General features: G+C 37.9%; 1 protein-coding gene and 1 non-coding gene across 3 annotated transcripts; both read left to right on the forward strand.

Moving 5' to 3' along the window:
• Positions 1-25,460, forward strand: LOC133552061 (cysteine and histidine-rich domain-containing protein 1-like). 2 transcript variants are annotated; one of them, XM_061899371.1, is made up of 11 exons: positions 1-211; positions 6,803-6,849; positions 6,915-6,971; positions 7,050-7,183; positions 11,393-11,496; positions 21,252-21,310; positions 21,388-21,458; positions 21,541-21,646; positions 24,615-24,734; positions 24,801-24,863; positions 24,946-25,460. In XM_061899371.1, exons 1-11 carry the CDS (start codon positions 148-150, stop codon positions 25,114-25,116), a joined length of 996 nt encoding a protein of 331 aa, XP_061755355.1. In that variant the 5' UTR covers positions 1-147; the 3' UTR covers positions 25,117-25,460. The 2 variants fall into 2 exon arrangements, with proteins under 2 accessions (XP_061755355.1, XP_061755354.1); XM_061899370.1 differs by having other exon boundaries at positions 2-211; positions 6,800-6,849.
• Positions 24,113-24,184, forward strand: trnad-guc (transfer RNA aspartic acid (anticodon GUC)). The gene has a single exon. It is a non-coding gene; the product is annotated as a tRNA-Asp (tRNA).
• Positions 25,461-27,815: the final 2,355 nt, after the last annotated feature.

Consider the following 27,815-nt stretch of genomic DNA (forward strand, 5'->3'; position numbering starts at 1 on the left):
GTTGCCGAGCGAAGCCGAGCGCACCCGGAAGTCAGCCGAGCGGCAAGCTTCGTGTTTGAGCGGCGTCCTCTCTTCCTTCTCCTCCCGGTTCTTTAGTCCTGGTTGTCACATTCAGTCCGGGCTTAAAAGTTACTCTGGCCTGCCCTAATGTCCGTCTTATGCTACAACAAGGGATGCGGCCAGCGTTTCGACCCGGAGAACAACCCGGACGGTGAGTTGCTAACGTTGCTAGGAGGCTAACAAGCTAGCTGGCGATTCTGGAATGTTCTACGGGGCCGAGTCACGTGGTTCCTGCCGGCTAACGTACTTCTTGGCAAACTTGGCGAAAACGGCCGACGTGTTTCGACTCCGTCGGTTATTTTTTTTAAAGCTTGGTCTGAGTTTTTAACTTCGCATTCATGTTGGTGGTAAGTTTGTTGTTATTGTTTTTTTTTCACTACATTGAATACAGCAGGGTTTTTCAACCACTGTGCCGCGGAACATCCATCCATCCATCCATTCTCTACCGCTTATTCCCTTTTGGGGTCACGGGGGGCGCTGGCGCCTATCTCAGCTACAGTCGGGCGGAAGGCGGGGTACACCCTGGACAAGTCGCCAGACAACATTCACATTCACACACTAGGGCCAATTTAGTGTTGCCAATCAACCTATCCCCAGGTGCATGTCTTTGGAAGTGGGAGGAAGCCGGAGTACCCGGAGGGAACCCACGCATTCACGGGGAGAACATGCAAACTCCACACAGAAAGATCCCGAGCCTGGATTTGAACCCAAGTCTGCAGGACCTTCGTATTGTGAGGCAGACGCACTAACCCCTCTGCCACCGTGAAGCCCCGCGGCACAATGTCACCTAATTGGGTTAGTGTGTGTGTGAATTATATTTATATAGCGCTTTTCTCTAGTGACTCAAAGCGCTTTACATAGTGAAAGCCAGTATCTAAATTACATTTAAAGCAGTGTGGGTGGCACTGGGAGCAGGTGGGTAAAGTGTCTTGCCCAAGGACACAACGGCAGTGACTAAGGAAATATTTTTTGCATACGAGTAATTAGGGCTGGGCTATACGGCCTTTATTAATACCTCGATATTTGTTTCATTAGCCTTGAACATACTTGCCAACCTTGAGACGTCCGATTTCGGGAGGTGGGGAGCGTGGATAAGAGTCAAGTATTTCTTATATATATATTAGGGCTGGGCAACGATTAAAATTTTTAATCGAAGTTAATCGCACCATTTCTCCGATTAATCGCGATTAACTGCATTGTATACACAAAGCCCAATAATGAATTCAAAAGTAGTGTGTAGTGCACCTTTATTGGAATATTCTCCCACATGAACAAAAGCGCCAAAACATTTGTTGTGCAAACACAATTTAAATCAGTCCTTGTTAAACAGTAGCAGTTAAATAGCATATTTGATGAAAATCAACTCCAAAAATGTAAATACAAACATTTAAGCTTATTGCCACTGCCAGGGTATTTAAGTTATCCTGTTTGTTATGGAAAATAAATATAATCTACATACAAATCTCTGAGCCACAATCATAACATCTGAACAGGCAATTTCTGAGGTAACAGCAGAAACATTTTTTTTATCAGGGATCTTATGTTTAAAAAACCTATATTATAGGTAGTCGGCTGTTTTAGGGAATTTTTGATCAAATTATCCGTAGTAGCAATATTAATAATGTTGTGTTTATTCTGCGTAGTGCACTTAAAATAATTATGACCATATCTAGGAATTGATAAGATGGGAATTTTCCGATTGTTTGCTTGGTGCTTTGATAAACTGAATGCATATACATGGTACTATATTGTGATGTTATGAGCCAGGGGAATAAAGAACTACCCTACCCAGCATGCAACAGGAGTGATGAGCATGTATAGGTTGTGTCGCCATGACGGCATCTTGTATGTTGTGATATGCACGCTCTGAAAGTAAACGTTAAGAACTCAGCCAACACTCCTGGTCTGCATTATTCATAAATAGACAGACAACACATATACTCCGCTGCTTCACAGGCCGCTGGATGTAGACGGCAAAGTATTCCCATGCTAGCTAGCCGCTCTAGCAAGCACGCCTCATTCAGTCCAAAACGGCCCGATCTATCCACATCCAGAATTGTCTGGCGGTCGTAAGTGATCCCGGAGTGACCACGCTGTAAGCCAGCCAGGAAATTTGCAGAATTGTCCGGTATTTTTGGCAAATGATCCATCTTTACCAAGAGCCCCTCTACGCCATCTTGTTAAGAAAAGCCGTTAACAAAATAAAAGCATGTAAACAACATACGCAAATGTGCAATAAAATAATTGTCGGCGTTAATAGATTGATGAGTTAACTCGTAATTAACGCATTAATTTGCCCACCCCTAATATACATATATATATATATATATATATATATATATATATATATATATTAGGGCTGCGAATCTTGGGGTGTCCCACGATTCGATTCAATATCGATTCTTGGGGTCGCGATTCAATTTATATATCGATTTTTTTTTCGATTCAACGCGATTCTCCACTCAAAAACGATATTTTTCCAATTCAAAACGATTCTGTATTCATTCAATACAAATGATTTCAGCAGGATCTACCCCAGTCTGCTGATGTAAGCACAATACCAATGTGAGCAATTTGCAAAATGCGCAACCGCATTTTGCAAATAGCTTCCAGCTATATGTTTGAATAATGGGTGGTGCACATTTTGCAAATCAATGAACACAAATACATGTTTTTGGTGTCAAAATAATTTATTAAATACTTATGTAAATCTATTCATTTGTAGTCGGGACAATATAACAGAGTATTATCCTCAAATCGGTCTAACCCTAACCACTATACAGTGTACATCCACGACTAAACTACTGACTAAACTACTAACACAACTTGGTTTACTATTTATAAAATATAATAATGTAGAGTTACTGACTAAACAATCCACAAAATCTCGTCTTGCGATATGCAAATTGCTTGCGCACAATGGAAATTATGTATAATTTGCAAAGTGCGCGAGATTGGTGAAATGCTTACAACACTGACATGCTAGCAGAGTAGTTGATTATTTTTTAAAAAGCTCTTATAATTGCAAAGGACAATGTTTTATCAACTGATTGAAATAATGTAAATTGTTTTTAAGTATTAAACAAACCAAAAATATGACTTATTTTATCTTTGTGAAAATATTGGACACAGTGTGTTGTCCAGCTTATGAGATGCCATGCAAGTGTAAGCCACTGTTCTTTTTTTAATTATTTTCATAAAGGTCTAATGATAATGTCTGAGGGATTTTTAATCACTGTCATGCTGAATTTATAACTAATATTAATACTGTTGTGGATAATATTAATTTTTCTTTCACTACTTTTGGTTTATTCTGTGTCGTGTTTGTGTCTCCTCAGTTGCTCTGTTTATTGCAGTTTTGAGTGTTGCTGGGTCAGGTTTGGTTTTGGAATTGGATTGTATTGTTATGGTATTGCTGTGTATTGGTTTGTTGGATTGATAAAAAAATAAAATGAAAAATCAATTTAAAAAAAAATGAGAATCGATTCTGAATCACACAACGTGAGAATCGCGATTTGTATTCGAATCGATTTTTCCCCACACCCCTAATATATATATATATATATATATATATATATATATATATATATATAAACGTGACTGCTGTTGTTGTGTGTTGTTACCGCGCTGGGAGGACGTTAATGAAACTGCGTAACAATAAACCCACATAAAAAACCAAGAACTCGCCCTCGATCATTCTACAGTTATAACGTCATTGGGCAGGCACGCTGTTTATATTGTGGGAAAGCGGACGTGAAAACAGGCTGTCGACACGTCACTCGGGTCCGCATGGAGCTGGAGGGGGCGTGGCCTCCAGCTCCTCCTGACTTTCGGGAGAAAATTTGTCCCAGGGGGTTTTCGGGAGAGGCGCTGAATCTCGGGAGTCTCCCGGAAACCCGTGAGGGTTGTTGGCAAGTATGAACACTTGTTGCATATAATCACAGCAGTATGATGATTCTACGTGTCTACATTAAAGCATTCTTCTTCATACTGCATTAATATATGCTACTTTTAAACTTTCATGCAGAGAGGGAAATCACAACTAGGTAAATTTACCAAAACTACATTTGATAAACAGTTATTAAAGGCCTACTGAAAGCCACTACTAGCACCACGCAGTCTGATAGTTTATATATCAATGATGAAATATTAACATTGCAACACATGCCAATACGGCCGCTTTAGTTTACTAAATTGCAATTTTAAATTTTCTGGGACTTTTTTCTTGAAAACTTCTTGTAATGATGACTTGTAAGCGTGACGTCACGGGCTGTTATAAATATGAGCGCTGCACACACACACACACAGCTAAAAGTCGTCTGCTTTAATGGCATAATTACACAGTATTTTGGACATCTGTGTTGCTGAATCTTTTGCAATTTGTTCAATTAATATTGGAGAAGTCAAAGTAGAAAGACGGAGTTATGAAGCTTTAGCCTTTAGCCACACAAACACACGGTGATTCCTTGTTTAAAATTCACGGAGGTGAAACTTTAGTATGGATAACAGCGGACATGGATCCCGACAACATGTTAACCAGCAGGTTTCGGTGAGAAATTTGTAGTTAAAAAGTCGCCTCTTACCGGATATCAGCTGAGCTTGTGCCGTCCATACAGCTGCCGTCGACTTCCCCGAGACACTGGACGTACACTTCCGACTATCAGGTACTATTAAACTCACTAAAACACTAGCAACACAATCGAAAGATAAGGGATTTCCCAGAATTATCCTAGTAAATGTCTCTTAAAAACATGATACCGTCTCAATGCAACGCGATTGCAATCGCGTTTTTTTTTTTCTTTTATCTAGTCCGTCACTATCAATATCCTCAAACATGAATCTTTCATCCTCGTTCAAATTAATGGGGAAAATGTCGTTTTTTCGGTCTGAATAGCTGTTTTTGTTGGAGGCGCCCATTAAAAACAATGTGAATATGTGAGGAGCCCTCAACATGTGACGTCATCGTCTGCGACTTCCGGTAGAGGCAGGGCTTTTCTCCAGTTGCCAACTTTACTGCCGATGTTCTCTACTAAATCCTTTCAGCAAAAATATGGCAATATTGCAAAATGATGAAGTATGAATGGACCTGCTATCCCCGTTTAAATAAGAACATCTCATTTCAGTAGGCCTTTAAGCAGTGGCACAGACATTCATGTCATTTCCATAATTAGAAAGTGCAAGATTGTCAGAGACAATCCACGATACACCAGGCCTGGGCAATTATTTGGACTCGGGGGGCCAAATTTTTAGAGAAAAAAATGTGTCTGGGGGGCCGGTATATCTATTTTTAAGAACACCAATACAAAACCTCACAATAAAGTCTAATTGAAAGCTAAAAGTGTTATGACAGACCACCTTAAACGGAATGGAATTGTAATTTTTTTTTACTGAATGAGACACCCGGACTGCGATCAAATTTAGAGAGAAAAAATGTGTCTGGGGGGGCCGGTATATCTATTTTTAAGAACACCAATACAAAACCTCACAATAAAGTCTTAATTGAAAGCTAAAAACATTATGACAGACCACATGAAACGGAATGGAATTGTAATTTTTTTTTTACTGAATGAGACACCCGGACTGCGATCAAATTTAGAGAGAAAAAATGTGTCTGAGAGGTCGGAATATCTATTTTTAAGTGAAGTGAAGTGAATCATATTTATATAGCGCTTTTCTCTAGTGACTCAAAGCGCTTTTACATAGTGAAACCCAATATCTAAGATACATTTAAACCAGTGTGGGTGGCACAGGGAGCAGGTGGGTAAAGTGTCTTGCCCAAGGACACAACGGCAGTAACTAGGATGGCGGAAGCGGGAATCGAACCTGCAACCCTGAAGTTGCTGGCACGGCCACTCTACCAACCGAGCTATACCGCCCCACAGAACACCATTACAAAACCTCACAATAAAGTCTTAATTGAAAACTAAAAACGTTATGACAGATCACCTCAGACGGAATGGAATTGTAAATTTTTTTCACTGAATGAGACACCCAGACTGCATTGAGGTGGCGACCCAGATCTGCGGTCCTCTCCAAGGTTTCTCATAGTCATTGTCATTGACATCCCACTGGGTTGTGAGTTTTCCTTGCCCTTATGTGGGATCTGAACCGAGGATGTCGATGTGGCTTGTGCAGCCCTTTGAGACACTTGTGATTTAGGGCTATGCAAATAAACATTGATTGAATCAAACTGTTCCAATTTCAAAAATATTCAGCCTGTTTGGGAATTGTGTGCTCTACTTCAACAATTCTCCAAAGAAAATCCAGGATTTCAGTTCAACTTCAGCATTGCAGCATTCACACGCAATTCCTGCAGGAATTGCCTCATCTAGTATTTGGTTAATGTTAAGGTCAAGACATGTAAATGGAGTGTTCTGGAGGACTTTATGGACGGAATAGGGCAAACTTCCAATAAAAGTGCAGTTCCCCTTTAAGCAAGTTAATATTTGGTTACCGCCGTGTGTCTCATTTCCTTTGTTTAGAAACACCTTGTCCAACACGAGAGCTCATCTTCATTTGCAGATATATTCTGCTCAGGCCACGCGTCTAATTTCCATTTTAATTGCATGCCAGGTTTCATCACCGCAGCGTACATTGGCATTACCTTAAGGGCTGACGGGGAAAGGAAGGGTTTGAACCACGCTGAAAGGAAATGGCTGCTTTATAAGGTCACACAGTCAATACGCTGGTGTCGCTTTGTTAAAGGCAGTTTTTCTTCTTTGTTATTTTGTTGCCGCAGAAGGCTGCACCTACCACCCGGGCGTCCCCGTCTTCCACGATGCGCTCAAGGTAAACACGCCTTTAAAATGTTATTGCGACCTCCCCTGTCCCAACGCCTCGCTCTCCTCCCCAAGGGATGGTCGTGCTGCAAGAGAAGGACCACCGACTTCTCCGACTTCCTCAGCATCGCGGTGAGTTTTTGTTCTTGGCTGGCGTCGTGTGCCGGCTCACTATCACAGCAGTCGTGTTCTCTCTCTCCACCCTCACAGGGCTGCACTAAAGGCCCCCACAACAAAGAGAAGCCCCCGGAGCCGGTGAAACCAGACGTGGACGAACAGAAGCCAAAGTTTAGCGAGTACATCATCTCCGCGCCAAAGCCTCAGGAGGCTATTTGCAGACCAAGGTTGGACTGGGTCTGCTATATTTTGTCTTAACTTGAATCGATACCGTGCTTGTCCACGTCTCTTTTCTGGACAGCACACTAAGCGCTTCCAAGAAAGTGCAAAGCAGCAGTGCAGTATTGATCCACCACACACCTGCACAGCATGTTGTGGTGTCAAACTTGTCACATGACTCTGGGGCTGCTTATGAAGTTGTGTGGCTTATAATAGGCCCTCTTTCACCAAAAGTTCAGGAACCTGGGGTTCCTGGAACTAAGTGTTCCTGTGGAAGTGTTTCCACCACATTTCACAGTGCAGCTGGTTTATACAAAGCACTCTGATGACGTATGGAAGAGTGGTTTACTATATTTCTACACTGATGCCATGTAAATAAACACACAATATTAGCTTACAGTTATTTTACTAAAAAGTAAGTCATGGAAATACAAGGCAATCGTATACAAAATGACGTGATTTATGAAATAAAGTGTTTATATTTGCCTATAAAAAGTCCGGCTTTCGTCAACAATCAGAAAGACGTCCTTTTCGTAAATGATGAGGGTCAGAAGATTCCTTTTGGTCCATTTTATCTGTAAATAACTATATAAGTAATAAATGTCAGTGTTTATCTGTAAATGACAATATATAAATAATTCATATCGGACTTTATCTGTAAATAACAATATATTAATAACAAATGTCAATGTTTATCTGTAAATACCAATATATGAATAATACATGTCAGTGTTTATCTGTAAATAACAATATATAAATAATAAATGTCAATGTTTATCTGTTAATAACAATAAATGTATTTGTTTATCTGTAAATCTTAATATATAGATAATACATGTCTTTGTTTATCTGTAAATAACAATAAATAAATAATACATGTATTTTTTTAACTGTAAATAATATATAAATGATAAATGTTAGTGTTTATCTGTTAATAACAACAAATAAATAATAAATGTCTTTGTTTCTGTAACTTTTGATATATAAGTAATACATGTCTTTGTTTATCCGTAAATAATATATAAATAATAAATGTCATTCTTCATCTATAAATAACAATATATAAATAATAAATGTCATTGTTTAGCTATAAATAACAATATATGAATATTACATGTCAGTGTTTATCTGTAAATACTATATAAATAATAAATGTCAATGTTTATCTGTTTATAACAATATATAAACAATAAATGTCAATGTTTATCTGTAAATAATATATGAATAATACATGTCAGTATTTATCTGTAAAAAATATATAAAGTCAATGTTAATCTGTAAATAACAATATATAAATGCCAATGTTTATCTGTTAGTGACAATAAACAAATTAAAAATGAATTTGTTTATCTGTAAATCTTAATATATAAATAGTACATGTCTTTGTTGATCTGTAAATAACAACATATAAATAATGAATGTCTTTGTTTCTGTAACTTTTGATATATAAGTAATACATGTCTTTGTTTATCCGTAAATAATATATCAATAATAAATGTCATTGTTTATCTATAAATAACAATATATAAATAATAAATGTCGGTGTTTATCTGGAAACAACAATATATGAATAATAAATGTCAGTGTTTATATCAATAATAAATGTATTTGTTTATTTGTAAATAATATATAAATAATAAATGTCTGTTTATCTATAAATAATCAATGTCGCTGTTTATCTGTAAATAACAGTATATCAATAATAAATGCCAGTGTTTATCTGTAAATAAAAATATATGAATGATAAATGTCCGTGTTTATCTGGTTATAACAATATATAAATAACAAATGTCAGTGTTTATCTGTAAATTACAATATGTAAATAATACATTTCAGTGGTCATCTGTAAATAGCAATATATCAATAACAAACGTCAGTGTTTATCTGTAAATAACAATATATAAATAATACATGTCAGTGTATCTGTAAATAATATATAAATAGTACAAATCAGGGTTTGTCTATAAATAACACATGTTATTGTTTATCAGTAAATAATAATATAAAAATAATAAATGTCAGTGTTTATCTGTAAATAACAATATATAAATGATAAATGTCAGTCTTTATCAGTAAATAACTATATATAAATGTCAGTGTTTATCTAAATAACAATATATAGATGATAAATGTCAGTCTTTATCTGTAAATAACAATATATAAAGAATAAATGTCAGTCTTTATCTGTAAATAACAATATATAAATAATAAATGTCAGTCTTTATCTGTAAATAATATATAAATGATAAATGTCAGTGTTTATCTGTAAATAACATGTATTAATGTCAGTGTTTATCTGTAAACAACAATATATAAATGATAAATGTCAGTGTTTATCTGTAAATAACAATGTATAAATGTCAGTGTTTATCTGTAAACAACAATATATAAATGATAAATGTCAGTGTTTATCTGTAAATAACAATGTATAAATGTCAGTGTTTATCTGTAAAAAATATATAAATGATAAATGTCAGTAATTTATTTGTAAATAACAATATATCAATAATAAATGTCAGTGTTTATCTCACGCTGACGACACACACACATATTGGATTTAGCGTTAACTTGTTAGCATTATCATTCTGTTCCCTGAGGTCGAGGCTAATAACTACACAAATGGAGTGTCACTGACTACTTAAACCAAAAGTAATCAAGTAAATAGTTAATCTTTGATGTTATCAGCTACCTCATTTATTTCACATTTATCCAACAAAGTCAGAGTAGTAAGCAGTTCAGGTCCCCGCTTCACGCTCGGCTTCATATTCCTCCGTAAATACGTTTTAAAAGAGTCTGTCCACTTCTCGTGGTTTCATGTAGGTTTATAAAACTAATAAACAACAATAAACTGCATATAGTTTTAAGACTACGGCTGAGTAAAAAACACTGCAGGATAGTTCCACTGATAAGAATTCTTCAGCACAAAGATGTCCCCCAAAAGTTGCTTCATTTTAAAAGCTCCTTTTGTTCTTTTTTTCTGCATTGTGAAGTTTGTTGTAACAGAAATACACAAGAAATACAAAATAAACAAGTCGCCGTGTATATTCCAATGGCATTCAGGTGCTTTAAAGAGAAGTTTTAGGAACACCCCAGAAAAGGTTCGTGGTTGCTGGGAAAAGCCACACCTAGCTAGGAGGAACTCTGAAAAGTTCCAAAAGAACTCAATCTTTTTGGTGGAAACACAGGGGGAACTTTGTTTACCCGAAGTACTGTATTTCCTTGAATTGACGCCGGGGCGCTAATTCATTTAAAACCTCTTCTCACGCCGGCGCTTACGAAAGGCATGCGGTAAATTTAGGCCTGCGCTTATAAATTTGAGTGTGATGTAAGGATACCATCATGAAAAGAACATTTAATTAAAAAAAACGTTACTATGGTCTTACCTTTACTTATAAATGAATTCCATGCGCAGCTCCTTCTGACCAAAAGCATCAATAACTTGTTTATAGAAGTCTTCCTTTTTTTTCTTCAGTTTTAAAAGTCTCTCTGTTTCGATGGAGATCTTCCTTTATTACATTCTGCTTCGATTGAAAGTCCAGTTTAGAAAACTGTTTAATTTTAAATGTGTAATCCTCCATGTTAAAAGTGCAAGCGAGAGGAAAAAATAAACGATTGCTGCTCACTCTTGCTGCTTGTTGTCACTTCTTCTGCAGCTGATTTGTCGCAAGAAGGATCACTAGCGCCCTCTACCACCAGGAGGCGGGAGTCATTTAATGACTCATATTTGTCACACACAGCTACGGTATATTAATAAAACATAGCTGCTTACTGTTCTTTTTAGCATATTCAATAGCTTGGACCTTAAATCCTACTGAATAGCTCTTAATCTTCTTCCCTTTATGCGTTTTCAAATTATTGAAATCAGCCTCCTCCATTTTGAAAATGATGACAGGTGAAGTGTCACTTGTGACGTGACGTGTTTGACCCGGTGGAAATTCTAGGCATATGCTAATTATTTTGCGAAACGAGTTTAAATAAATAAAAATAATATTTTGCAAAACATGTTTGACCCGGCGTTAATCCTGAGCCGGCAGTAATGCTAAGAATGCGCTAATTATTTTGCGAAACGAGTTTAACCCGGCAGTAATTCTAGGCAGGCGCATACTATATACCCGGCAGCAATTCAAGGAAATACGGTAAGTGGGGAAGTTCCTGCGGTGGAAAAGGGGTCATTGTGTCAAACCATTTAATATGTCTCTGTCTGCTTGCTGTTGCAGTGCCGACGAGCCTCTGGTGAGGTTGCTCCACAAAGTGTCCGCCTCTCTGAAGCAAGCTCTGGAGAAACTAAAGCTGACCGACAACTCGATTGCTGAGAAACAAGGTGGGGAGACTAAGTGAGTGTGAGGCCAAAAAATGATACAGAAAACACTTTACATTAGGGCTGAAATTGATCACGACATACGTGTTTTATGTCAGTCGATGTTGATATTTTACGACCTGTGGAAAACAAGGAACAGGAAAAATAATATGAAATGTAACTTCCTCTGGTTATAATCCCTCAGCTATCAAGGCAGAAAGAAAATGTCAACACCAGTGTGGAAAACATTCAAACAATGTCAACAAAATAGTAAAATCACATTAAAATAGAGATGTCCGATAATATCGGACTGCCGATATTATCGGCCAATAAAGGCTTTAATATGTAATATCGGAAATTATCGGTATCTGTTTGAAAAAGTAAAATAAATGACTTTTTAAAACGCCGCTGTAGGGAGCAGTACACGGACGTAGGGAGAAGTACAGAGTGCCAATGAACCTAAAAGGCACTGCCTTTGCGTGCCAACCCAATCACAAAATATCTACGGCTTATCGCACTCACACAAGTGAATGCAAAGCATACTTGGTCAACAGCCATTCAGGTCACACTGAGGGTGGCCGTATAAACAACTTTAACACTGTTACAAATATGGGGCACACTGTGAACCCACACCAAACAAGAATGACAAACACATTTCGGGAGAACATCCGCACCGTAACACAACATAAACACGATCGAACAAATATCCAGTGTCCCTTGCAGCACTAACTCTTCCGGGACCCTACAATATGCTCCTCCCTGCTACCCCCCAATCCCCCCCCACCACCACCACCACCTCAACCCCCCCCCCCCCCCCCCCCAGTGCTCCCACTTCAACCTCCTCCTGCTGTCTCAGGGAGATTATGTTTCAAATTCCAAGCTGCTATTTTGAGGCATGTTAAAACAATACTGCACTTTGTGACTTCAATAGGAAATATGGCAGTGCCATGTTGGCATTTTTCCGATAAATTGAGTTGATTTATTTTGGAAATCCTTGTTACATTTTTTAATGCATCCAGCGGGGCATCACAACAAAATTAGGCATAATAATGGTTTAATTCCATGACTGTATATATCGGTATCGGTTGATATTGTAATCGGTAATTAAGAGTTGGACAATCGGAATATCGGATATTGGCAAAAAAGCCATTATCGGACATCTCTACATTGAATACTTAACTAATAAGCTCTTAAAAATAAGGATATGTAATAAAAAAAAAAGCTTCCTAAAGTATAAGAAAATAGTGCAAAATGTGAAAATGTAAACATAGAAAAACCGGAGAACTATTTCCTGCAAGTTTAGTGCCAGGAAATAAAGGCTGTGTAACATTAATTTGCCCTGTTATTCTTATACAACTATGAGATAGATTTTTTTGTTATGCAGTAATTATTTAAATTGTTTTAATTATTATATCGATCGATATCAATAATTATTATTTTATGACCTATGGAAAATAAGAAGAATGAGATTAAAATATTTAATATTTTTATTGAAAATGTAACTTCCTCTGAGAATAATCCCTCAGCTATCAAGGCAGAAAAGGAAATGTCAACACAAGCATTGAAAACACCCCAACAATGTCAACAAAATAGTCAAATCACATTGAACACTTAACAATAAGCTCTTAAAAATAAGAAATATGTTAGAAATGCTTCATAAAGTGTAAGAAAATTGTGCAAAGTGTGACAATGTAAACAGAAAAAACGGAGAACTATTTTCTGCAAGTTTAGTGCCTAGAAATAAAGACTGTAACATTAATTTGCCCTGTTATTCTTATTTAACTATGAAGTAGAATTTTTGTTATTCAGTAATTATTTAAATTGTATTATTATTATATCATTCATATCAATAATTCTTTTCTTTGACCTATGGAATATAAGAAGAATGAGAATAAAATATTTAATATTCTTATTTGAAATGTAACTTCCTCTGATTATAATCCCTCAGCTATGAAGGCAGAAAAGGAAATATCAACACAAGCATTGAAAACACTCCAATGATGTCAACAAAATAGTCAAATCACATTGAACACTTAACAATAAGCTCTTAAAATGTTTGTTGACAGTCTGAAGTTGCATTGAAGAATTCCCTTGTTGGTATTTTGTTGCACGTCTTTTTTGATTGATTGAAACTTTTATTAGTAATTTGCACATTTCAGTACATATTCCGTACAATTGACCACTAAATGGTAACACCCCAATAAGTTTTCAACTTGTTTAGGTCGGCGAGGTCCACGTAAATCAGTTCATGGTACAACACAAAATGTAGGAAAATAGAACATTAGATGACCTGTCTCGAAAGAAAACGGACACTTGTGCGTCCAAAGTCAGTCCAAGACTGCCCTCCATCTTAAATACGTCAGACCAATATTTATAGAATAGAATAGAAAGTACTTTATCGATCCCTGGGGGAAATTCAGCACCACAGTTCGCTCACAATAGAGAATAAACCCTTAGGTATTATTCACATGTGAATAATAGAAATACAGTCTATTATACAGCATTATTCACATGTGAATAATATAAATACATTCTATTATACAGCATTATTCACATGTGAATAATAGAAATACAGTCTATTATACAGCATTATTCACATGTGAATAACATAAATACAGTCTATTATACAGCATTATTCACATGTGAATAACATAAAAACAGTCTATTATACAGCATTATTCACATGTGAATAACATAAATACAGTCTATTATACAGCATTATTTACATGTGAATAACATAAATACGGTCTATTATACAGCATTATTCACATGTGAATAACAAATACAGTATATTATACAGCATTATTCACGTGTTAACAACATAAATACAGTCTATTATACAACATTATTCACATGTGAATAGTATAAATACAGTCTATTATACAGCATTATTCACATGTGAATAGTATAAATACAGTCTATTATACAGCATTATTCACATGTGAATAGTATAAATACAGTCTATTATACAGCATTATTCACATGTGAATAGTATAAATACAGTCTATTATACAGCATTATTCACACGTGAATAATATAAATACAGTCTATAATACAGCATTATGTACATGTGAATAATATAAGTAAAGTCTATTATACAGCATTATTCAAATGTGAAAGACATACATACAGTCTATTATTCAGCATTATTCACTTGTGAATAATATAAATACATTATACATTTACAGTACATGTACAGTCAAAAGGAACATATGCATTATACAGTCTGATGGCTGTCAGTATGGACTTCCTGTGTCGTTCCGTTTTGCATTTTGGGAGTGAGCCTTCCACTGAACGTGCTGAGTGTTGGCTCTTCTTTCTTTATTTTAGACGCACAGCGGCTTTCTTTTCTTCCTCAGATTTCCTCTTTTTTTTTTTTTTTGCAGTAATAGCAAGCGCAGGTATAGCCCTCTTTCCAGGTGGGTGTTGGGAAGCCATTCTTTACTGCAAACAAATTGTCTACGCACTTTTCTATATGTGGCGTCAGCCAATGAGGAGGCTCCTTTTTGGGCTCTGATTACCCCTCCAGATCCAATCTAGGGGTTGACTGGGTTTTATTTACTAAAATATTTAATTATAGGGCACAGACGGCACACAGATGTACAGTTTTGTTTTTAAGTTATTACTGTTACGACACTAATATGATTGTTTTTTTTTAGTGAAACAATATCACTTAGGTACACCAGCTTTAAAAAAGTGTAAAAATATAGTGCAAAGTGTGAAAATGTAAACAGAGAAACCTGAGAACTATTTTCTGGAGGTTTAGTGGCAGGACGTTACAGCTGTGCTCTAAAGGGTGAGCGCGGCTGAGGTGATGTGGTATTAGCGGTCTTGCCTTGCATCATGTACAGACCACATTGGTCTGACTACTCCTCTTTATCCACAATTTCTCCATTTTGACTTTGTCTTCTCACTCCATGCAAAGAATCAAATTCATTTTTTTTATAGATGTTGTTTTATTGCCCATCCCTACTTCATATTCTTCCGCCTATTGGAAATGAAAAGCACAAAAATCAATGCAAGGTAGTTGAAGGCGTCCTCAAAAGTTCAATAGCATAAATAAAGTGTAAAAAGCATTCAGAGAGAGCAATAAACCCTCTTCAGTCTCCAACCTCTTGTCTCTGCGGCGCCGCTCGCATTCACAAACAGACGTCGAAGCTCGTTTTGTAAATGTAAGGCTGCAAAACTTCATCCCATTCCTATCATTGCCTGAAAGTTTCAATCGGCCCATAACTTTTTGAGTAATGTATCTCGCCGACAAAGCCCTTGCATAATTTCCTCCAGCGTTCCCAACAGGTCTGCATTCAATTTGTGGCACTAGTGTAGTGTAATCTTCATATTTGCATAGTTTGCTGTGAGTATAAAACATAAAAATGCTAAATAGGTGAACATTTTTTCTCTCGTTTTTTTAATAGTGGTTGTCACGGATGAATGATCAGACGGAAAACACTTTAATGGTGGTTTAAAATGAATTCAAAATGTAATTATATAGCACTATAAACATTCTGAGTTCATTTCATCCATCCATTCATATTCTAGATAAACTTATTTATCTCACCATATGAAATATAACTTACTACACTAATTATTTATTTATTTGTATTGTTATTACTTATTATGGAGCACCTAGATCAGGGGTCGGGAACCTTTTTGGCTGAGAGAGCCATACGAGTCAAATATTTTAGAAAGTATTTCTATGAGTGCCATAAAATATATTTTTTAAAGACTGAATACAACTAAATGCGTGCATTTTTAAGAAAGACCAACAGTTTTAGAGTGTAATAATTCTATTATTCTTTTTAATAACATTGTTGTTCTGAGGCTAACCAACAACAAAAAAAAACTACTTCCTACCATCAATGCGACTTCTTGAACAGGTGTGGTAGAAACCGGATGGATGGATGAAAATGCATGAGAAAGTTTTATGTTTTGAACGTTATTTTCAACATCGTGATTACCAGCGGAATTAATTATTACTTATCCTGTTAAGCAATGTCAGCTAAGATTTATCTGAGAGCCAGGTCCAGGCATCAAAAGAGCCACATCTGGCTCTAGAGCCATAGGTTCCCTACCCCTGCCCTAGATCATGGGTGTCATACTCTGGCCCGCGGGTCAAATGTGGCCCGTCGTGTAATTTGACTTGGCCCTTGAGGCAATATGAAATTAACATTAGAGCTGGCCCGCCGCTGTAACACCGCATTCACCGCTAACACTCTTACTTGCCAACACTCTCGATTTTCCCGGGAGACTCCCAAAGTTCAGTTCCCCTCCCGAATTTCATCCTGGACAACAATATTGGGGTGGTGGGCTTTAAAGGCACTGCCTTTGGTGTTCTCTACAACCTGTCTCCACGTCCACTTTTCCTCCATGCAAACAGCTTGTCGGCCCAGTCACATAATATATGCGGCTTATACACACACACACAAGTGAATGCAAGGCATACTTGGTCAAAAGCCATACATGTCACACTGAGGGTGGCCGTATAAATAACTTTAACACTGTTACAAATATGCACCACACTGTGAACCCACACCAAACAAGAATGACACATTTCGGGAGAACATCCGCACCGTAACACAACATAAACACAACAGAACAAATACCCAGAATGCCTTGCAGCACTAACTCTTCCGGGACAATATACACCCCCCGCTATCACCAAAACCCCGTCCACCTCAACCCCACCGCTGAAAAGACGCATTCAATTTTTATTTAAATATTATTTGATATGCCATTGATATTTTTTGATTGTTATTATTATTTGAAACTCGATTTTGCATGTCACTATAAAGTTATGTAAGCTTTGCTTGTTCAATATTCAATGCAAAACTTGTTTGGGTCCCTATTAAAAGGTTAATTTGTTCAACCTCAGCCCGCGGCTTTGTTCGGTTTTAAATTTTGGCCCACTCTCTATTTGAGTTTGACACCCCTGCCCTAGATGGACGGGCATGAGGGAAAAAAAATTGTGGGGGGGGGGACATTATTTTTCTTTTATATATTTTTTTAGATATATATCTCGTGCGCACGAGAAACTTTTGCGTGTACACGGCATATGTATCACGTGCGCACGAGATAGCATTGGACGCATGCGCGTGGTTGAGGTGTGTGTTAAAATGGCAGTTCAGGAGTTAATTCGGCTGTATTTCCAACTCGGACTTCACCGTAAGGACATTGCTGCTTTGCTTGCAAGTCGTCGTCGGTATGTTGTGTCTGAAAGACATTTAAAACGAACTATGAAGGCATGTAGTCTGTCCCGGCGCAAAGGATACACCTTTTTGGATCGAGTGGTAGATTTCATTCACCAGCCGTTACAAACAAGTGGCCTGCTGTGTGGATGTACACTAAATGCAAAGAGGATGGATTACACGTCAAGAAAGAAGAGGTTCGCTTAATTCTTAAAGAACTTGACCCAAGGGGTGTTGAACTCAGAGGAAGGAGACGGCTCCATGAATTGATTAACGTGGACCCCGACTTAAACAAGTTGAGAAACTTATTGGGCTGTTACCATTTAGTGGTCAATTGTACGGAATATCTACTGTACTGTGCAATCTACTAATTAAAAGTTTCAATCAATCAATCCATCGTCGAAACTATTTTGCAAAAGTGGTGTGTCTTGACTAAGGGGAGGTGACGGCAAACAGACACCAGACGGCAGTAATGTTCAATAATTTATTTTATATATATATATATATTAGGGATGCACCGAAATGAAAATTTGTGGCCGAAGCCGAATAAAACCTAAAACGCTTGGCCGAAGGCCGAATACCGAATAATGAATGCAGTTTTTCACAATTTTTTTTATATTGCATAAATAGCCTAGAATAAATATTTAGACATGTTTTTCAAATAAAGTATTTTTTTATTGAATATTGACATTTTTTTAATATTCCAGTAGCCTTTGCTTTTCAAAAAAAGCACAGTGTTTCATTTATATTAGGCCTTCAAACAAAACATGCATTCCAAAAAAAATAAAGTGCATTAAAGTGGATAAACCCACAACAAATGAATTATTGTCCTTTTGGCAAAAGTCTGCTTAGCCACAGTAGATATGCTAATAATGTAAACAAGTAAATCTCAATAAGTGTGTGCTTGTAACCTCATACACTTATACAGGTAGCCTACACAACAGGCTAATAATGTAAACAGAGGCCCCACTAAATCTCAATAAGTGTGTGCTTGTAACCTCATACACTTATACAGGTACACAACATATCCCAACGTCACTGCACGTTGGTTGATTGCGTCACCGCGTCAAAAAATTGCATCACACGCCACTATTCGGCCTTGTTTTTAACTCATTCCACCGAAGGCCGAATGTGGCTTTTTTTGCCATATTCGGCCGAATATATTCGGTTACCGATTAATCAGTGCATCCCTAATATATATATATATATATATATATATATATATATGTATATGAAATTCTAAGTTAATGATTATTTGCCCAAAAAAATAAAGTTCATAAGTTTGAACATCAAATATGTTGTCTTTGTAGTGCATTCAGTTGAATATGGCTTGAAAAGGATTTGCAAATCATTGTATTCTGTTTATATTTACATCTAACACAATTTTCCTACTCATATGGAAACGGGGTTTGTAGATGCATCGAAATTTGGACATGGATTAGAATCAATTAGTAAAGGTCAATAATCGATGTATTTATTGTGAATAAAGTAATGTAGACAGTTGTAAAATTTGTATGTGGATTAACTGCATTGAAGAAATAGTGGGTGGAGGATATGTAGTGTCATTTCATTTTATGGGTAACCACGCCTGTCCATGTTACTACCTTATTCTATCACCGCAGCAGTCCCTCATTTACTTTTAAGAATCAATCCATCCATCCTTTAAGTAAATTTTTTTTTATTAGTTCCAGAGATCACTGAGAGATCCAACCAGCTCCTTTATTATCGGGCACTTATGTTGCAGTTATGCACACATTTTAATTGGTTGAATAAATGTTGGAATCAATTTAACTGTTTCTTATTTCAAATGAATAGTTTTTTTTCAATGTTGCGTTAGTGAAACGAAAAGAAATGTTAAACTGCATCAATACACACACATTAAAAAGGCATCACTAATATTTTTTTTATTAAATCGTAGCTCCGGAATATCGAATTGTGAGGTGGCCAAAGATTCCCATCTCTATGCCAGTAAAAGCTAAGCCAGACCTGGGAAAATTAAGGCTTGGGGGCCACATGCTTTTTAAACTGGCCCGCCGGACATTCCCAAATATTTTTTTTCAGATCTTTAAGATCGAAACTCTATTCGCCATTATGATGTGGAGTATATCAGATTGTAAGTTGGGTTTTATTTACCCTTCGCGTTCAAATTTCACTGTTTGTTGCGTTTCGCTTGATTGATCGAGAGTGGGTGTGACGTTCATATGTTGTCAATATTCAGTGTTTTATCCTTCATATTTAATATTGTAAATCCCACATTCTTTTTTTTCATCTAGATCAAGGGTAGGGAACCTATGGCTCTAAACCCCGATGTGGCTCTTTTGATGACTGCACCTGGCTCCCAGATAAATCTTATCTGACATTGCTTAACACGATAAGTAATGAAAAACTCCCATGGTAATCACAGTGTTAAAAATAACGTTCAAAATATAAAACATTCTCATGCATTTTAAACCATCCTTCTGGTTTTTACCACACCTGTTCAAGAAGTCGCATCAATGATAAGAAGTATTTTATTCATTGTTGCTTAGCTTCGGAATAAGAATGTTATTAAAACGAATAAGAGACTTATTATCGTCTAAAATGTTGGTCTTACTTAAAAATGCACGCATTTAGTTGTATTCAGTGTTAAAAAAAAATAATTATATATATATATATATATATATATATATATATATATATATATATATATATATATATATATATATATATATATATATATATATGGCTCTCACGGAAATACTTTTAAAAGTATTCGGCTTGTATGGCTCTCTCAGCCAAAAAGGTTCTCGACCCCTGATCTAGATTCTGGGTGTCTCATTCAGTAAGATTCCAGTCCATTTTTAAAGGCTGTCTGTCATAAAGTGTTCAGCATTCAATCAGACATTATTGTGAGGTTTTGAATTAGTCTTCCTAAAATAGATATAGTTTTTTGTCTAAATTTGGCGTGGCGCAGTGGGAGAGTGGCCGTGCGCAACCTGAGTGTCCCTGGTTCAATCCCCACCTAGTACCAACCTCGTCACGTCCGTTGTGTTCTGAGCAAGACACTTCACCCTTGCTCCTGATGGGTGCTGGTTGGCGCCTTGCATGGCAGCTCCCTCCATCAGTGTGTGAATGTGTGTGTGAATGGGTAAATGTGGAAGTAGTGTCAAAGCGCTTTGAGTACCTTGAAGGTAGAAAAGCGCTATACAAGTACAACCCATTTATCATTTATTTAATTTGGCCCTCCGAGGCAAAATAATTGCCTAGGCCTGAGCTACGTAAGAATCCCTGGGTCACGCTTTTTAGAGGACAACAATAAAGTGTGTGTTCTTGGTTTTTGTTCCTCACTCTCTGGAAGGTACAATTCTCAGTACACCAATCAACACACTGGAATGTATCTAGCCCCGCCCCTTTAGAGACCTCAAAAGTAAGTCCATGCCAAGTGTTGACACTCGGAGACGGGTCTTGTCCTCTCTCCTTTAGAGTACGGCTGGGAATTTGCCTCCTCTTTGCTCTTTGTCAGAGCGCGTCAGTAAAAGTTTGACGTTGATGCTTTCTAACGCTGTCAGTACCTTCTAGAAGCTCTTGTTAGCGTGTTGACTGATGTCTCTACAGAAGAAGACGACTGCGAGGTCAAGCCTGGGACGACATGTAAAAATGGAGGATGCACAAAAGTAAGTGGAAGTTTTTGTGTGTATTTGAGATCCATAAAGCAGTCACCTATGTTGAAGCTCGCCTCCCTCGTCTTCAGAGTTACGACGGCCCCGCAACCGACTCGGACGTGTGCTTATTCCACTCAGGATTCCCAATCTTCCACGAAGGGTCGGTCGGTGTTGCTGTCGTCAATCTTTGCAACAACAAACCTTTTAAATCTGCGTTATTTTTTTTCTTGTGCCACGCCCAGGATGAAGTACTGGAGCTGCTGCAAGAAGAAGACCTCGGACTTCAACACGTTCCTCTCCCAGGCGGGATGCACCAACGGCTCACACGTGTGGAGGAAAAAGGATGAGGTAGGAGTGCGTTGGCGCCATCTAGTGGTACAGCCTAACAATTACAGCCCGAATAGACTGCGCCGTGCAATAATGTCAGGGAAAATGGTGCTTTTTCCAGCTGTACTTCTCAAATGGGGGCGGCATGACGTAGAGCAGGGGTAGGGACCCTATGGCTCTAGAGCCAGATGTGGCTCTTTTGATGACTTCATCTGGCTCTCTGATAAATCTGAGCTGACGTTGCTTAACACGATAAGTAATGAATAGTTCCACTTGTAATCACAGTGTTAAAAATAATGTTCAAAATATAAAACATTCTCATGCATTTTTAATCCATTCATCCGTTTTTTTACCGCACCTGTTCAAGAAGTTGCATTAATGGTAAGAAGTTATTTATTTGTTATTGGTTAGTGTGGGGCTTGCCCTCCTGGGGGTTCTTAAAACCCCCAAGCACCGACATGAGAGCCTGTTTCAGGGTAACAAAATTGTTTTATTTTTCAATACGTTTCCGGAAATAGTATTTCCAGCCCCAACCCAGTCTCTCCTCCTGGCTGCTGCTTATAACAGAGCGACAGGTGATTAGATAACAAGGCCCAGGTGGGCCATCTACGCACCTGTCGCTGCAGGCCCACAGGCCACGCCCCCTCCACAGTCAGTTTGAGAATAACAATGTTATTACAAAGAATAAGAGACCTATTATACTCTAGAAATGTTGGTCTTACTTAAAAATGCACGTGTTTAGTTGTGTTCATGGTTAATAAAAAATATTATATGGCTCTTACGGAAATATATTTGAAAATATTTGGCTTTTTGGCTCTCTCAGCCAAAAAGGTTCCCGACCCCTGGCGTAGTGGGTAGAGCGGCCGTGCCAGAAACCTGAGGGTTTAAGGTTCGTTTCCCGCCTCTTGACATCCGATCAGCTGTCGTTGTGTCCTTGGGCAGGACACTTCACCCTTTCCCCCAGTGCCGCTCACACTGGTGAATGAATAATGAATGATAAGTGGTGGTCGGAGGGGCTGTAGGCGCAAACTGGCAGCCCCACGTCCGTCAGTCTACCCCAGGGCAGCTGTGGCTATGAAAGTAGCTTACCACCACCAGGTGAGTTCTAGACACTGAGTGTCCAGAAAAGCGCTATATAAATCTAATCCATTATTATCGATTATTATTATTACCGTATTTCCTTGAATTGCTGCCGGGTATATAGTATGCGCCTGCCTATAATTACTGCCGGGTCAAACTCGTTTCACAAAATAATAAGCGCATGCTTAGCATTACCGCCGGCTCAGGATTAGCGCCGGGTCAAACTCGTTTCGCAAAATATTATTTTTATTGGCGCATGTCTAGAATTTCCACCGGGTCAAACTCGTCACGTCACGAGTGTCACTTCACCTGTCATCATTTTCCAAATGGAGGAGGCTGATTTCAATCATTTGAAATCGCATAAAGGGAAGACAATTAAGAGCTATTCAGTAGGATTTAAGGTCCAAGCTATTGAATATGCTAAAAAGAACCGCAAGCAGCTATGTTTTATTAATATACCATAGCTGCGTGTGTCAAATATGAGTCATTAAATGACTCCGGCCTCCTGGTGGTAGAGGGCGCTAGGGATCCTTCTTGCGACAACTCTGCTGCAGAAGAAGTGACAACAAGCAGCAAGAATGAGCAGCGATCCTTTATTTTTTCCTCTCGCTCGAACTTTTAACATGGAGGATTACATATCTAAAATAAAACAGTTTTCTAAACTGGACTTTAAATCGAAGCAGGAAGTAATAAAGGAAGATCTCCATCGAGACAGAGAGACTTTTAAAACTGAAAAAGATAAGGAAGATTTCTATAAACAAGTTATCGATGATTTTGATCAGAAGGAGCTGCGCATCGACTTCTTTTATAAGTAAAGGTAAGACCATAATAACTTTTTTATTTATTTTTTTTTTTTTTAAATTTGCTTTTCATGATGGTATCCTTACATCACACTCAAATGTATAAGCGCAGGCCTAAATTTACCGCATGCCTTTGGTAAGCGCTGGAGTGAGAAGAGGTTTTAAAATAATTAGCGCATGCTTGCCTTTACCGCATGCCTTTGGTAAACGCCGTAGTGAGAAGAGGTTTGGAATTAATTAGCGCCCTGGCGGCAATTCAAGGAATTACGCTATAAATAGTGAGGGAGGGCGAGAGAGCCAATAGCGCGTATATTGACACATTCAAATAGATAAAATAAGAAGACAGGACAGCTGGGTGCTCCTTTTGTCTGTCTGTCATGTTGAAGTAATGAGGAGTGAAAACAGTTTATTTACAGCTAAATAAGTTATTTTGAATATGTTGAAGTCAACCATGGAAAATATTTTTTGTTTTTGAAAATAAACTATAATAATTTTGAATCTACAAATATCTCCATTAGGGCTTATTAAGGAATTTAGTGAGTCATAGACGACCTCCTCAAGACTACTCTTGCCTATCAAACTATCCCCAGGTGCATGTCTTTGGAAGTCCTCGTTAGTATAGTGGTCAGTATGTCCGCCTGTCACGCGGAAGACCAGGGTTCAATTCACTGATGGGGAGATTGTCTTGGTTCCTCTTTTTGAAACCGATACCGATAATTTCCGATTCTACATTTTAAAGCATTTATCGGCTGATAATATCGACAGTCCGATATTATCGGACATCTCTAGTTAAAAGATTTCAGTATAAGTAGTTTTGAGCACATATAAAATTACCACGATAGTAATGATAACTGTGATAATTTTGGTAACAATAACTGATAAGAAATGTTGATACCGTCACATCCCTAGTCTGGACTAGTTCAAGCCAGTGCTAGTTTGGCAGAACCCTCTGTGAGGGCGCCGTGGGGCGAGGGTTAGGGGGCGTGAGAGGCAATGGCGTAAGAGCATATTTCGTGTTGGTAAAGAACCATCTTTGAACATACAGATAAAAAACAAACATTAACTCCTAAGGGGGCGTGACCGAAAATAACTGAGTACAACTGTTTTAGGGTAAGAAGGTGGTTCCGTGCAGATTCGACTGGCACCAGACCGGCTCCCAGGTCATCATCTCCATCTACGCCAAGAACGGCGTGCCCGAGCTGAGCTACGTGGACGCCAACAGCACTACGGTGAGCGACCCCGCCTGAATCAAAACGGTCGTGGCTTCCCAGCTCACGTGCCTATGTCGTCCCCAGCTCAACATCCACGTGGTCTTCGAAGGCGAGAAGGAGTTTGAGCAGAAGATCAGCCTGTGGGGAGTACGTTCATCACAAATGTCATCCGGACGTCGGCCGAGTGCAAAAAGCCTCACCCTGAACGCCGTCGCTTTCGTCTCCGCAGGTGATCGACGCGAGCAAGAGCGTGGTCAACATGATGGCGGCCAAGATCGAGATCGCCATGAAGAAGTCCGAAGCCATGACGTGGGCCCGCCTGGACCTCCCTCCCCCCGTATCTCCGCCAAAGGAGGACCAGAAGAAAGAAGAGGACGACAGTGACGAAGAAAGCGAATGACAACGTCAAAACTTTAGTAACTCCTGGACTTTCTCATCATGGTTTCCAATCGGAGCACTTCATCTTGGTGCTCGCCGTTGGTCCAAGTTTTTAATGTTTTTTTTTGGTTTTTGTTTTTTTTACATGGCTGAAAATCATATTCAATTGTCATTTTGCTGCAGGACCTTCCATCCATCTGGACTTTTTCACTTTGAGCTGCTAAAATGTTCTTTTCTGATATTCCAGCCCAGATTTCATGAATGAAAAAGGAACCATCAGATTGTCCGACCCAACAGAACGTGCTTGAATGATCATGTCTCCAAGTGTTGTCACAGTATATTCCTAATAAAGTGGTCTAAGACCCAGGACGCTTCAAAGGAGTTGTTTTATGCACGCTCGTTTATGTCATTCATCGTGTTTTGATGGCATTCTCTTTCTTTCCTCCAGGTGGCAGCAAAGACAAAGTACAAACGACAGTCTTAACACCTGAAGATGCACCTTATTCAGAGTGAGTACTGGAACTAAAACAATGTCAGAGATTGTGTGTTAACCCCTGTGTGGTGTTCGGGTCTGTGGGACCCGTTTTCTTTTTTTATTAAAAGAAAAATGATACAATGCATTTTTCAAACTGAGACTCACTGACTTTAGCTCATTTTCTGTGAAGAACATATATCAGAATACATATTTAATGACCACACACCATAAACCCCCCGCCCCATACACATTTCTATTACATATAAGATGTCCAGGTCCACTGGACCTGGGGCTAATGGAAATGTGGAGATAGATATTCTGTGTACCACACACACACGCAGCAGGCCTATACAGGAGGAGGAGAGAGTGTAGGTGCACAGAACATCAGAGGGTCAAATGTGTGAGAAAATGAGAGCAGACAGTGTTGAAAAACAATGTTTCAACCTTATGTGGTAACCGCAGAAATACAAGAAGAATCTCTGTGGGATGCAGAAACTGGCAGAGAAATTGTCCGTGCAATAATAATTTTGTTGTTACTCAGCCAGCGTTTGTGGGTCTGATGGACCCCGTTGCATTTTGTGGCTTTTAAAGCTTCACAATCAAACACTTTGATGTTAAAATACTGAACATATGTTCAGTATTTTAACATCAAAGTGTTTGATCTTCACTTTTATGTTAAGCATCACTTTCTACCAAAAACATCCTGACCTCTTAAACTGGGCAATTTTAAGAAAAAAAAACATGTTATTCTTAATAAATCAAGTCTTTCTCAGCATCGACAATGTCTACATAGATCACAGGTGTCAAACTCAAGTCCCGGGGCCAGGTTTTTTTGATTGATTGATTGAAACTTTTATTAGTAGATTGCACAGTACAGTACATATTCCGTACAATTGACCACTAAATGGTGACACCCGAATAAGCTTTTCAACTTGTTTAAGTCGGGGTCCACGTAAATCAATTCAGATATAGCCCGCAACGTTTTATCTGGCCCGCAAACACCTGGAAATGATGTGTCAATGAAGTACTTCCCATTTTCTCACTCACTGTAATATTTTGTTTATTTTGACAGAAAAAAAATATATGTACAGCTTTAAATTGCATACCTTTTAAACTTCCAAACAGGTTTTCGTCTAAAAATACTTAACTTTACAGCAAACTACTGTGGAGAATGCATATATTTTTAACAGTTCTTTCTTTATTCATAGTCATGTTTAAAGCAGCTAAAATTCTCCCATGTGTACTCTTGTTGCTTGTATCTTATGTCCTTAATGTGTTTTACCTTTAAGCGTTGGAATGTATAGCATACTCCCTTTTTACCTTATCAGTATTAAAACAATGAGGCTGTATTCCTTTCTGGGCAGGGTGACGGGTGTTTTCGTATTCAATAATTTGTCTCTTCCCGTTTGATTTTCAGACCACTTCTAGATGCCGCTATTAACGGACTGTAGGACTGGTCTCCTAAAGCTTTAGTAAAACTTGATAATATTGCTATTCTGTCTTGACGGTCCTTCTTACTCTGCAAATATGTCATCTGAAAGAACTCGGGATTGACCAGTGATTTGTATTCCCTGAGAGGAAGACTGGTCAGATGCAACACTACCCATCACATTAATAAAAGTGAGAATAAATTTTAGTTGTGCTTTACAACATATTACTGTAAATTGAAAAATAACTACTACTGTTTTTTGCGTTAAAATTCTGTCGACTGAAGCTGCCAGTTTTTGACTGTAAAATCTACGGTTGTTGTTTTTAACTGTGTTTTTACAGGATAAAAACTGGCAGCTAAATTGCCAGAATAAAAAAAGAACTTGTAGTTTTTTTTTCCATTAAAAATATAATGTTGTAAAAACCAATGTCAATTTAACTCAAAAATGAACTCTAATTGCAGCCATGTGGCCCTCAATGAAAACCAGTTTGACATCCCTGACATCGATAATCTTTGTATCGGCGTTGGTCCCTACTAGTGTTTGTCCGGATGTGGTACCGGTACCAAATATATTTGGATACTTTTCAAAATAAACGGGACAAAAAAAATGTCATTTAGGTATTAATTTTAGTAAAATCTTCTGATACATTAAACATACATTTCTTATTGCAATCACAAAAGAAATTCAACATTAAGTAAGAACATACTAGATAACTTTGTTTTTAGTAGTTAATAAACAAACATAAGCAGTTAGAAAATAGATTATTAATCTACCTGTTAATTTACCGTTGATATTGAAGTTAAAGTACCAATGATT

The sequence above is a fragment of the Nerophis ophidion genome, linkage group LG04, assembly GCF_033978795.1.
Source record: "Nerophis ophidion isolate RoL-2023_Sa linkage group LG04, RoL_Noph_v1.0, whole genome shotgun sequence".
Taxonomy (NCBI): domain Eukaryota; kingdom Metazoa; phylum Chordata; class Actinopteri; order Syngnathiformes; family Syngnathidae; genus Nerophis; species Nerophis ophidion.

Excerpts from the sequence above, each read along its gene's own strand:
- LOC133552061 (XM_061899370.1), top strand. The coding sequence starts at position 148 with ATGTCCGTCTTATGCTACAACAAGGGATGCGGCCAGCGTTTCGACCCG. Across the intron at positions 6,972-7,049 it reads CCGACTTCCTCAGCATCGCG|GGCTGCACTAAAGGCCCCCA; the intron begins GTGAGTTTTTGT and ends CCACCCTCACAG. Across the intron at positions 24,735-24,800 it reads TGGACGCCAACAGCACTACG|CTCAACATCCACGTGGTCTT; the intron begins GTGAGCGACCCC and ends TGTCGTCCCCAG.